Source organism: Amblyomma americanum, chromosome 1, assembly GCF_052857255.1.
Source record: "Amblyomma americanum isolate KBUSLIRL-KWMA chromosome 1, ASM5285725v1, whole genome shotgun sequence".
Lineage (NCBI taxonomy): Eukaryota > Metazoa > Arthropoda > Arachnida > Ixodida > Ixodidae > Amblyomma > Amblyomma americanum.
This window is the reverse complement of record NC_135497.1, coordinates 271486591-271499201: the sequence shown is the minus strand read 5'-3', so window position 1 is coordinate 271499201 and position 12611 is coordinate 271486591. Positions and strand designations below refer to the sequence as shown.

The following is a 12611-nucleotide window of genomic DNA, read 5'->3' as shown; positions in this document are numbered from 1 at the left end:
GAGTGCTGCCCAAGGTTGCTAGCGTTGCTTCGAGCGGCTCCAACACGCACTTTCATACACGATACATTCACGGTACAAATGCATGAACAAACATAATTTGCCTAAATTAAATGTAAGCAGTCTGTACAATAATTTTAAGATTGTATCAGATTGGTTTTAAGCACATTAAGCGCATTAATTTTGCGTTGCTTGCATACTTAGCATTGACAACATGGCGGCGCCCTGCCCGCCCGCTTCACAGTGATAACAGCTTCGTCGCTAATCCCTCAAAGCAATATCGTGTTCTAAACTGTTGTATTCGCCTTCGATTTGCCCATTACCCTCACATAAAGTTTCAAGAGACAAATAGCTCTTGTTTTTCAGATATCAAGGCGATTTCCCAGGTGTTAAGCCTGACGAAGCAGCGCTCCGACGCAGTCGGACTGGCTTGGTTTTGGCTTGCCTTCTATTAGAGTGGCTACAGCAGTGTCTGCATCTGTTCGTCACTTACGTGCAATTAAAAAAGGTTTTAAGCTACATGTGCGTACGCGTGTATTTCAGCATTTAGTATCCATTTATACATGCAGAAGGTGCGGGGTTCGATTCCCAGTGCCGCCGGGTACCCACCGGTGATACAATGGGTACAAGATTTCCCTTGGTCTGGTGCTCGGCTTAATTAGGGAGAAATTCTTGGGAAATGGGTCTTTGACTCCACCTTGAGTAGAAGAAAATACCTTGCGCCATGGCGCTCTTTGGCCACAGTTGCCCTTGCGGCATAAAAATCCATATTCATCATCAACATTTATCAAATATTTTTTTTGCGAAATCCAAAGTAGTGATTGTGGCGCCACACAAGCTTGGTGTAAGACACGAGAACCATTTCAATGGCCATTGAGATTTGCCGTATAGCAGCGACAGAACTCCTTCGAGTTTGATGGCGATTGAGAATCTCGAAGGCCCTCGACTCGATGGGCATTGAAACTGGCCGTGTGATAGGGGTATTACTTGTGCAGCTCCGCAGAAAGTATCCAAAGCCAGCGCCGCGCTTAAGATGTGATTTCGGGAAGACTTTGGCTCCATTAGGAGAAGCTCATTTGCAGGGGTGCGTATCGGTGGGAGAAGCCCTTCCCAGGCGTGTTGGGAGAAGCGCACTTGCGGGGGCACGGCGTGGCGTGGAGTTCGTTATATCAAATATGGGATGCACAGAAGTTTGATAAAAGCAAACATATTTCCAATACTTTTGCATAGGATTCCCGAGGCGCTTTTACAACTGTTCGATATAGGCAGTAATTCGGCATATCTGGGTTCGATATATCCGGGATCGACTGTAGTAGTATGTCTCAGGCGTCGGCATAATTGGTGGGTGCACTGTCATGGGAACCAGCTGGAGGGTAGTTACTCTGAAAGGAGCAGGATCAGGGCTACAGTAACGGGAATATGGCATTGTCAGAGTGTAGGAATGCGTAACCGGAGGGTGCTTATTACGGAAGGAGGAGGGAGAGTATGGTGAGAATGGAGGAATGTAGCACGATCCATCTGTGGCAGCTGCTGTGAAACGTGCTGCCGCAAGGCTAGAGCAATGAACCGAAGTGGAGAGCTAATCGAAAAGCGAGTACAGTAAAAGCTCGTTAATTCGAATCCCATGGGGACGCCAATGCAATTCGAATTAACTGAAGTTTGAACTAACGAAAGTGAACAGAATATGCGGCACATTGATTGGGAAGCAGTCAGGTAGTGAGATTACCTTATTTTGTTGTTATAAAACATTAATTTATCACTTTTTACCTTTTGTTCATGGAGGCAATGGCTGGCACCTTCGGTTCTAAAGCCTGAACTTATCGGGAGGCCTCTTCATCGCCTTCAAAACTGAAAAGGAGGCTGGCAGCGTTCAGCGTGTTCAAACTTGCGCAGTGGAGGGCCACATTGAAGTCACGAAGGGCGTGCGACCATCTGTGAGCATGGTCACAAGTCTGCGAAAACAAGCTGCGTGCGACTGCCGCTTTCTGACCAAAATTATAGCGCATCCTCCGTGACTCGCAGTTTGACACTTGCGGGTCGCGGATGTTGCACGACGGTTTCGGTCAAAAAGCAAAAGTCGCCAGGACAGCCGCACGTTCGTTGCCCGATTTTCTAGCCTTCCGACCTTGAGTCGCAAGCTGCCATACCAATGAGTGGGCTTTTTGGCAATATCTTGTTTCGATAACACACTGGCATTGACTTCACGCATGGTTTCAATCTTCTCTTGAAGCATTTTCGTGCAACATTTGCTGCGAAAGGTTGACATTTCTGAATCACTAAGCCGTGGCACACCTTATAAGTTGATCGCTATGGCTGTATCCACTTGCACGGAATATGATGCAAAGGGCACCAGAAAACCGAGCCAAAGACATGCAGCATACATCAGCAAAATTTGTTTGTTTCGTGCACACCTGCGTGGTTTCGTATTTGGAGTGCCACAGACACTGTGGTGCATCTTTATTTCTGCATCTCGCTGCTGGTCGCGTCATCCATCGCTCAACAGCAAAGGCTTACGCAAAAAGCTGCTGAAGCCTTCAAGATTGATGATTACAAGCAACAGCCAGGTGCAGATCTTTTGGGTCATGCAGCTAGTTGCCGCTGCCATGTTGCCGCAGAGTCCCCCCTCTTCGTTTATCCGGCCTCGCACCTCGTACTCCAATTTTACCCTCTCCACATCGCTTCCATATAGGCGTCACAGTCTCATGGTAGCACTGCTTGGTTCGTCGCGTGCCAAGGCTGACCAGGCGGGGCAGCGCGTAGTTCAAATTATCGGTGGCATCACCCATTCATGTTCGAATTAATGGGTTATATTTTACATTGACTCCTATGGAGCTTGGGCTGATCAAGTTTGACAGTTTGATTATCCAAAAATTTGAATTAATGGGGTTTGAATTAACGAGATTTTAATGTATAAGTGGAAAACTCAAGCGCTCCAAAATTATACAAATATGAAGTTGCACTCATATTCTTTGCCTCAAAATATTGTAAAATATTAATGCCTTAACTGTCCCTGAACCTCACGCTACACTGTGGTAATTGTCCTGCAAGTTTTTTTACTGATAAAATGTGGATTAACAAGCTCTTTACAAAAGACTTTCCTTATGGGACAGCAGGGCTGAACCTTTGGAGGCATTAACTGCATGTAACTTTTTTTCTTTATTTTTCTTTTCCTTTTCAGCTTTGGGCAGTGGTATTGTTGGAGGCCAGCCAGGGTTGCTGCCTGCCATTTTGCTTTGCATCCTCCAAGTCCCCAAAGCAGTGCCCTTAGAACAGCGCTTCGATCTTCAGGTTTTGGTGAGTGGGCAGTCTCTTCTTCTTTGTTAACACTGCTTGATGCTGCAAAGTGTCAGCATGCTTCTAGCGTGTGGTTCCGTTCTTGTGCTGTAACAGTAAAACATGCTCTCAGACATACAGGAGGATTGTGGTGCACACACACTCACATTTAGCACTCGTAACAGCTTTGTTTATTCTACATGAGACATTGATAAATACAAGTGCAGTAAGAATGGGAATCCAGAAAGAACCCTGACTAACAGTCATGACCATCGTTGAGACACATGTGGCTAGCCCAAGAAGCAGCACTATTGTAGCTTTTTTGTTCACTTCATTTGCTCATGAACTTTCATTAAGAAGATGGTATGCTAAGCACTTCTTCAGTCAGATGTCTATAATTGATCATGAAGGGGATAAAAAATTTGTTTGATTTGAGTGTAGTTCCAACTAAAGGAAGCGCATTAGGAATTAGGAGGGGGGTTTCTGATGCTCTACATCGTGTGTGGGTAACCACATTAGAGACTTGTCAGTGCACGCAAGGGGTTTTGCTGACAAATGAACTGTTGCGTACACTGATGTGTTTGAATTTCAAGGTGTCTTATCCAAATACACTAATTTAATGGGTCTGGAACAGCTGTTAAAATATACCAGAATGTTGAATTACAGTCAAGCCCAGATATATCAAACTTGAATATTTCAAATTATTGGATATATCGAACACACAGATTATCTCCTTTGAGAATCCTGTGTAAAGATTTAGGAAAGTCTCGCAGTACAGTTGCCGACCGTTTATTTGGACGTCACGGGGACCAAGGAAAAGTCCAAATAAATAGGTGTCCAAAAAAACAGATACAGAAAAAAAATCCTTTGTCTTTATGTATGCATTCGGCTTAAACAAATCGTGGATGTGCTGTTGCACGCTGCTTCGTTTACGTGTAATCAGTTCATCCTGAATCTCGAGATGGGGTCATGCGGTTACTGTAGGCAGCTGAAAGCACAGTCACTGCTTCTACAAGGTCTCCATGCAACGGCACCAGCACACTTCGTGCGTCATGTTCCGACTCCGAGTCATCGTTCGGCGGGGCACCAAAAACCTGACGAATGATCTCGTCGTCGTGGCTTCGGATGGCTGCCAAGGTGGAGGAAGACTTGGTTGCTTCGCCAAGAATATTTGTCGTTTTTCATATACAGTCGAACCCCACTACAACGAACGTCGCTTCAACGAAATATTTCCAATTCCCCGTCAGTTCGTCATAGAAAGTAATAGAGCAAATTTCTCATCACAGCGAACCATTTATGGGGCGCGTTTCTGCTTAAACGAAATTTTTGCTATGCGAAGCTGGGTTTTTTAAAAATCTGTCTTACAATAAGACAAGCATATCGCCGCCCATCTGTGTACTTCTGTAGGTCCACGCTGCTTTGTTTCACTAAACTTTCGCTGAAACCCAATTGATCCACTCATTCAAATGCACATGAAGACCGCCATTGCTTGGTGGTGATGACAGTCAGACTGGCTGCCTTGCGACAAGGCGCAGGTGCAAGCTCCTGTTTTCTTCCAAGCCAGAGCCGCAACCAATCCGTTGCCAAAGAACGCAGCAGCCTGGCAACAGCAGCAGCGTGTTTGCCCTACTTTTTTTCACTCATGCTTGTGCGCTGCGATCGACACGAGCATAGCGACTTTGTCTAAGAAGTGGAAGTTACTTTCTCTTGAAGAGAAGGCACGAGTTATCAGCGCAGAATCCAGCAGCAGGAAAAAGGGAGATGTTGGCATCTGACTTCGGCACCTCACAGAGCACGCTCTCAATGATCTCGAAGTCAAAAGGTGCGATAGCCCCAGCTCTTTCTTCGTGGACATCCGCAAAGTGGAAAAAGCTGATGCAAGCGGCTCAGAGTGACACTGTTTTTGGGCTGATTTCGCCATGACGATATTTCCGCTTCAACGAAATTTTTCGCGCACCCCATGAATTTCGTTGTAGCGGGGTCGAACTGTAATCAGAGTCCATGTGCCTCGAAATATTGAATTCCCGGGCAATCGCACTCTGAGACCCGCTGCTCTGCACTTGCTGAACAATGGCGATCTGTTGCACTGTTATCATTTTGGTATTGTTACCACACTTTCCAGCATTTCCTGGCGCAGACTGCACGGGCACTGTCGGCGCCATAAGACACCTGATGCGATGCTTCCGTTAGCAGTGTTGGATCGACTATAACACAAGATGGAACACTACCGCACCGTCATGCCAACACCAGTCACACAAACTAAACGTCGGCAAAGACACTTAAGACTGCTGACGTGTGAGAAGGTGAAAGCCCGCCTGCTCACTTCATGAACACACTTGCCTCTCGCTGTGGCGTGATGGGCAGAAGGAATCATGTCCCCATGCAGCCGGCAACGTCCGACCACTGCCTGGCTGTTCGAAGCCGCTGCCACGGCAATGCTGCACCCCTTCTGCTTCGTACTCTGTGGCGTGATGTAACCCGATGCCATGCAGCTTGTAATTCTACCTAAGCCGTCAGCGCGACGCCGCGTTAACTTCGTGAGTGTAGTCGCCGCCCTACTGCGGCTTGCGCCCACCAGCTGCCGTATCAGGTTGCATTCGGATGTGCCAGGGATGTGCCGACCGTCTGCATGTGGACGCTATCTTTTATAAGTGCCATCGAGTGTTATCACACACACACAGACAGGTTTTCACTGAATGGGGCAAATAAGCCTTTTGCCTTAAAAACGTGGCCTGCCCGCAGCGTCGTACACACAGAAACAAGCGTCGGCTGCTGGATTGCCTAGACATGACTTAGGTGACTAAGATGAGATCGGAACTGTTGTAGCCATTCTCCTGGAACACGCAGAAGTGATGATGATGAGAGTGCATTGCTTCATGGGGCAGCAAGGAGGCTCACTTGAAAACAAAAACAGGTAGAACCATGCTTCGGGCTGCGTCGGTTGGGTCAAGTGCTGTTGATCGAGTTGGCTCAAGGAGTGTGAAAATCAAACCAGAGGTGTCGGAAATTTCGGCAGTTGTTATACATTATAACGGTCTATGGGGAGAGTGGCGGTGCTTTGAAGCAGTCTGAACAAGCATGTCCAAATTTTTGAGGTCTGAAAAAATCAGCAGACAACTTTATATCAAACTCCAGTTTCGCCTGTAATTCAATATAGTACCATATTTACTCGCATATAACCCGCACCCCTAACTTTGAACTCCGTGGGGAAAAAAAAAAACCTCGCGTTTACCCGCACGCTTACTTGAAAAAAAAAAAAAATAGTGAGTGCTAGAAAGTCACAACTGCACACTCAGTGATCATTTCGTTTTCAGAACATTTATTCAAACGACCACCACCACGTCACTGGTTATTCGATTCTCAATCGTCGCCACTCTCACTGCTGCCATCCGAGGCTTCATCGCCACTCTCAAAGTCGTAGTCGTCCTCGGAACCATCCAAGCTGTTACTGATGGCACATTTTTTTAAGTTTTTACACACCAAGTCGGCTGGTGTCGCTTTCCTTTCCACGCATGTACGATCCACTGGCACAGCAATGAATATTGGGCCTTTGCACACGTCCGTCGGTGTGAGGGCGTAAAGGCCGTCGGCCATCCACAGCATACAGCCGCTTCACGTGTGCCTTGAACAGCTTTTCCAGGCACACGTCGAGTGGCTGTAGCATGGACGTCATGCCGCCAGGTATTATTACGAGGTCGGTGCCGGTCTAGGCGAGGCGAGCCTTCACCGCATCAGTGCAGTGGCCTCGGAAGGAATCCAGTACGAGCATCGACCGGCGTGCCAGCAAGGCACCTGGTCTTCGTTCCTAGATTATTCGAAGCCAGTCACCGACTAGGCCGCTGTTCATTCAGGAATTTTCTTCCGCACGCACAACGATTCCTGGAAGCAGTGGCGTGCTGGGTAGCTTCTTGTGTTTGAAAATCACATTTGGGTGCAGTTTCGTGCCATCAGCCAAAGCACATAACATGACTGTGCAGCGCAGCTTGGCATTTCCGCCGGTCAGCATGCTGACTGATTTGGAACCCTTCTTTTCCATGGTCATGTCCATCGACATTTCAAAGTACACAGGTGTCTAATCAGCATTTCCCATCTGAGACAGCAAATAGCTGTGCTCCTTCCGAACTGCGAGGACATATCGTTGAAAGTTCAACAATTTTTCTTCGTAGGCATCAGGAAGCCGCTGGCGCATGGTTGTTCACCACCGCATAGAAAATCCATGTCTTCGCATGAAGTGCTGAAGCCATCCACGGCTTGCACGAAACTCGCGTGGAATGTTCACTTCCCGGGCCAACTTCAGGGCTTCAATTTGCACCATCTCTGTCAAAACAGCGTGGCCACGACTTCTCTGCTCCTCAGTGAACTTGGCAAGCTGCGTCTCGAGGGGGGGGTATGCGCCCTTCTTCGGACCCTGAAATGCTCACCTGTCCCTGTTCGTTGTTTCAAGACTCTCTTTTTTCTTTCTTCCTCCAGTCACGAATGCACGACTCGTCGACGTCATGCTGTCTCGCAGCAGCTCTGTTGCCAATATCATCAGCAGTGGCTATAATCTTTAGCTTCTCTTTCGCTGTGAAACACTGCCGCCGAGTCGCACTCATGATGCCAAAACAAAGCAGGCAAACAGTGCAAACTGGGGTGTAGCACACAAAACAGCGCCTGACACTAGGCTCAACAACGCTGGCTGAAGAAAACGTGCCCAATGGCGTGGGGAAGAATAAACAGACTATGAGTGTGGATTTCGCTATGCGTTTTGTTGGCCCCTCATCAGCTTGACTAGCATCGAAGACAATGGGGATGGCGGACTACACAAGGAAGGCCGCTATGCATTGCCATTAAGCCGACCCCCTCCCCCCACCCTCCCCCAAAGAAAAACTTCGCAGAAAACCCGCACCCCACTTATTAAATGCTTTTTTTTTGTTTTCAAATTTTGGTGCGGGTTATACGCGAGTAAATATGGTATCACATAGCGCACTGTGCCCCTGCGAGTGGCTTTTGAGTGAAAACTGCTTGGCAATGACAATTTTTCGCAATGCATTCATTCTGTACTGCATGACCACTGTCTGCAATACCAAAGCAGAACTCTTTCAATATAGCCAAATAGTGCAGCCTTCTGCGGCCTCCTTCACAGGTACAACGTGGTAGCTGGGGAGCCTCCTCAAAAGTGGTGGCATACATGTAAGAAGGCTTCACCCCACAAATAAGTAGCAGCTCGTCATGAGTGCGCATTTTCGACGCGCAGGACCACGTGGACGGAAGCTAGGGGAGCACATATTTATGCCAGAATGGAGAGACGCCTTCTGAAAAAAAAAAAAAAAAAGACGAAGCGACGCGCCAGTCAGCATCTGAAACGGCGAGCATCTGGGCTTGACCTGCTTATCTGCGGCTGCTTGCTGCAGGAAGTAGCAAAGCTAAAAAACTGAACTATGCAGCGACAGGGCGCCTCTGATCGCTTGGAGTGCCGATTGGACCTTTACACAGCACGTGCCCACTTAAGACTGCGTCCAAATTAACTGGCTGGAGGGGCTGAATTTCCAGCTTATGCAGCGCTGCAAACCTCACATATCCGACCTGGGCTGCTGCTCTTTCGCACGCTGGGAGTATTGCAACTAGGCAAAACGCTTGAATTAAGCAAGACCGCCAAACAAATTATGCGGCTTTAAAGTGCATTGAAAGTGTACCTGCCCCAAAATTTTGAAGTGAGTTAGTATTAACCAAAAGTGCTAATTATGGTAATTTGAGTTGTTGCGAGTCCACTGCTTTATTATGGGCCTGTTTGACCTAGTTGAAACATTTTTTGGAGTTTCTAATTCCAAAGGTGCGGGATTGGATACCAGGCATACCGGCCGCGTCTCTGTGCAGATGAAATGCAGAAATGCCTGTGTGCTGTGCAATGTCATGTTAACTGCAATGTCACGCTGTACCATTTTTGGACTTTGGTTAATGTTGCACAATCAGACATAATCAGGAATAGAAGTGTTTATTCTGAAAATTTCCTAAAGGACAATGGGACTTGTGATTTGCTTGCAGAAGGTGCTTTGCATTGCATCACGCTGAGTTATGGCTTGTATCAAGTTCTGCTCTATGCACAACTTAACACGCATGTACAAGTAACATTTTTGCCTTTTCTCTTCCAGTACGGGTTTTTTCATGTTTCAGTGTACTGAGAGGGGCATCACTTTTGCAGCTCTGAAAAAAAAAAAGTCCCCCACCTTCACCTTCTGCTTTCTTTCAACGCATGCCCGTGTATCTTTTCAGTCCCTGGGCTTGCTGATTAACTTGCTGGAGCACAGTGCAGAGAACCGGAAGCGCTTGGCCGACACACAAACTGTGGGCTCATTTGAGTCGGTCTGTGACCAGATGGAGATGCCAGCTTTCAATGCCCTTATGGACGTGAGTGGGAATTTTTTCCTCGCCCTCACATTTAGCTAACTTCTGGCACCTTTTCTTTACGTTTTTTTCATAGTTTTGACTGGGTGCGGGTCTTACACGGGACTGGCATTCTTTCGTTAAATTTTTCTAACTACAGCGGAACCCCGATTACGCATCCCTCTTTTATGGGGTGACATGCATTTTGATGATGAATTAACGCAGTCCCAGTGAATGCTTCAGATACGTGATGGATTGAAAGTATTGATGATACAACGTGCGCCTGATGACCAGTGTGATTAACCACCAGGAGTAAAACAGGCTGCTAGATCATTTTACTGGCAGATGTCATGTAACCTTAAGTTATTAAGATCCTCTGAAGATCCGGTGCTCGACTGACAGTAATGATGACTTGGCCGACGGTGCCATGCTTGCGACCTGCGGCCATTGGTGTGAGGTGGCCTTCACCTGGCCTGGTTTTCTGCACGCTAACAAGGCAGTTTTAAAACCACAAGCTTTCATGTGAGATTGAAGGTAAACCTGATTTTGGAGGCAGTAACCAACAAACTGGAAAGAGGTATTCTTGGACCTTTATTTTGCATAACCTTTTTCATTACATGCTGTAATACTTGCTTAAAAAACATTAAATTGAAACTTTTTGCACTTGCATAATCTGCCAGTAAATTAATTTGCTAGCATTCAATATTGAAATGCAGTGAAATTTTTCAAGGAAGGGTAAATAAATAGCCTTCAGGTTATGAGATGCCTTCTTCCATAGGCAAGCATAATGCTTCTTGCATCAGTAACGCAATCATGACACTAAAGCACGCTTATTGCTGTATAGCCTCTGCTGTAATTACCTGCTTTGCAGTAATTGGCAGACTCATTGGCATTTTACTGTCACGCAGTGTTCTTGAATGTACAGTTTGTTTTCTCTTGGGGGAGCAGCTCTTCACAGACAAGATTGAAGCAGCCCAGCAGTCTGAAGAGCAAGCTAATGAGCTACTGAGCAGTCAAGTGCAAAAGGTGAAGGCATCTCTGGAGCCTCGGGACGGGGATTCAGTTCCCGCCAACCAGCCACCTGTTGCCTCTCAGTCTGATGACCTGGAGGAGACCCTCATGAAAGGTCAGGAGCTCATAATCCCTGTTTCGTGTCTTGTGTCTCCACATACCCTTTGTGCTTCAAGGTCTGAATGGCATGACACTCTGGATGTAGCAGGTTTTCTGCAAATTCTGTGTGTGAAGGAGCCGTGGAAGCATTTATCATATGCTGGTTTCCTTAGCAATACAGTACTGCAAAAGCTCGTTAATTTGAACTCGGAAGAGGACCGGAAAATTGTTCGAATTAAGCGAAGTTCAAATTATAGAATTAGCGGTCATAGCACCCTGCTGCGCAGCCAGAATCCGAAGCAGTCACATCTAGACTCGTTATCACGAGCTACGCGCTACTACACGTTTGTGGCGGGCGATTTGAGAATTAAATTCATCCAGTCCTAATGGCAAATGGAATAAATTGATCGGCCAGTTATGCGCCAGAAACAAGTACTGGAATGCATTCGCGTGAGCAGTGAGCTTTAGTGCTGGAATATATGACGCTATTTATGCTCCAAAACATGTTTATTTAATGGGAAGGGTTGTCAAAATCAAAAGTAATCAGCGAAGGGTATTTGCTTGCGTTTCTTCTGCCGAGACTCCATCAGCATCATCTGCAGCTTGCCCAAAGCTCTTGAGCAATGTCAGAGTTCTCATTGACAGAGAAGTGGCATGCTGCAACATCGAGCAACAACGCAACTTCACGTGCATTTGGCGGTGGCATAGTCTCGTGTCGACGTCCTAGTTCGGGTAACTCTCTTCCTCATCATGGAGTAAATTCGCATGGATAGAGCTGACTGCGGGGTGCATCAAGAATTATTTCCGTAAGGCAAAGTTTATGAACCCAAGAAGGATGGAAGACGTTGTTGTTATCGGACGCATTTAGGTAGATTTGTGGCAAGACGACGTCGATGCGCAGCTAGCCTTACCTGATGTCGCCTGGGATGACTTCATTGGTGCTGATGATGACACTAGCTTTGGAGAGCCATAATACACTGATGAAAATATTGAAACACTCTACTATTGCCAGGAATGGTAAGACGATGACAAGGAGGCCGACCTACCACCAGCTGCGCCAGCCGCCGTAGAGGCTTCCCCTGCCATTAGTTCTAATCGCATTCTTAAATCAGCTTGTGGGTAGCAGCGCTATCAGCGAGGGGCATGTGACTGCTCTTGAGAGTTTGTAAAGTGCCATAATAGGCTTTAGGTTGACTAAACAGATGTGTATAACGGACTTACGCTGTCTGACTTTGTATTTTTTGGCTGTAACATGGGAAGTCCACTTCTACGAACCTCGGATACAACAAATGCAATCCGCATGATCATGAGGTTCATTATAAGTGGGCTTGACTGTGCATATATTATATATGGCAGCTTGGATATTCGTGGTGTCATGACAAATGCAAATGAGGTCCTGAAAATTGTCGTGATGCGTCCGAAATTTCTGGTGCTCCTATACATTAGCACTATGGGACACGTTGCGATGCATGCAGAAAAGTATGAATAAGCAAGCGTGTCCAAAAGAATGAAGCCTCTGAATTTTCGGTCGGTGACTGTAGAAGCTATAGAAATAAAGACAGTCTTTTGAAATGGGACTTCTGTAGACTTATATGCAGCAATATATGGTAATTATGTTCCAACTCACTTTTGAGCAGTGTGAAACTCCTCAGTGTAAAGCGGTTGTTGCATATGATGTTTTTTTATTATTTTGCTAGCCAAAAGTGAATGGGAAACTATTATAAACTTCACACTTTGCCCTGTACTGCTGGCAGGCGAAGCATAGTATGCACCAAGTACACCATACCTAGGAGAAGTTCACATTGGTATCCACAGTCTTGCATGAGTTGGAAATTCGGAGGCAGAGATCTTGGAACATGGGCATGCTA

General features: G+C 46.6%; 1 protein-coding gene across 2 annotated transcripts in view; it reads left to right on the top strand.

Moving 5' to 3' along the window:
• The window catches only part of wapl (cohesin release factor wings apart-like), a 112125-nt gene that overhangs the window by 74524 nt on the left and 24990 nt on the right, over nucleotides 1–12611 (top strand). For both annotated transcript variants that reach the window (XM_077649212.1, XM_077649213.1), the window contains 3 exons: nucleotides 3176–3291; nucleotides 9523–9657; nucleotides 10582–10759. In XM_077649212.1, coding sequence (XP_077505338.1) covers nucleotides 3176–3291; nucleotides 9523–9657; nucleotides 10582–10759 — 429 coding nt within the window. The remainder of the gene's footprint in view (nucleotides 1–3175; nucleotides 3292–9522; nucleotides 9658–10581; nucleotides 10760–12611) is intronic.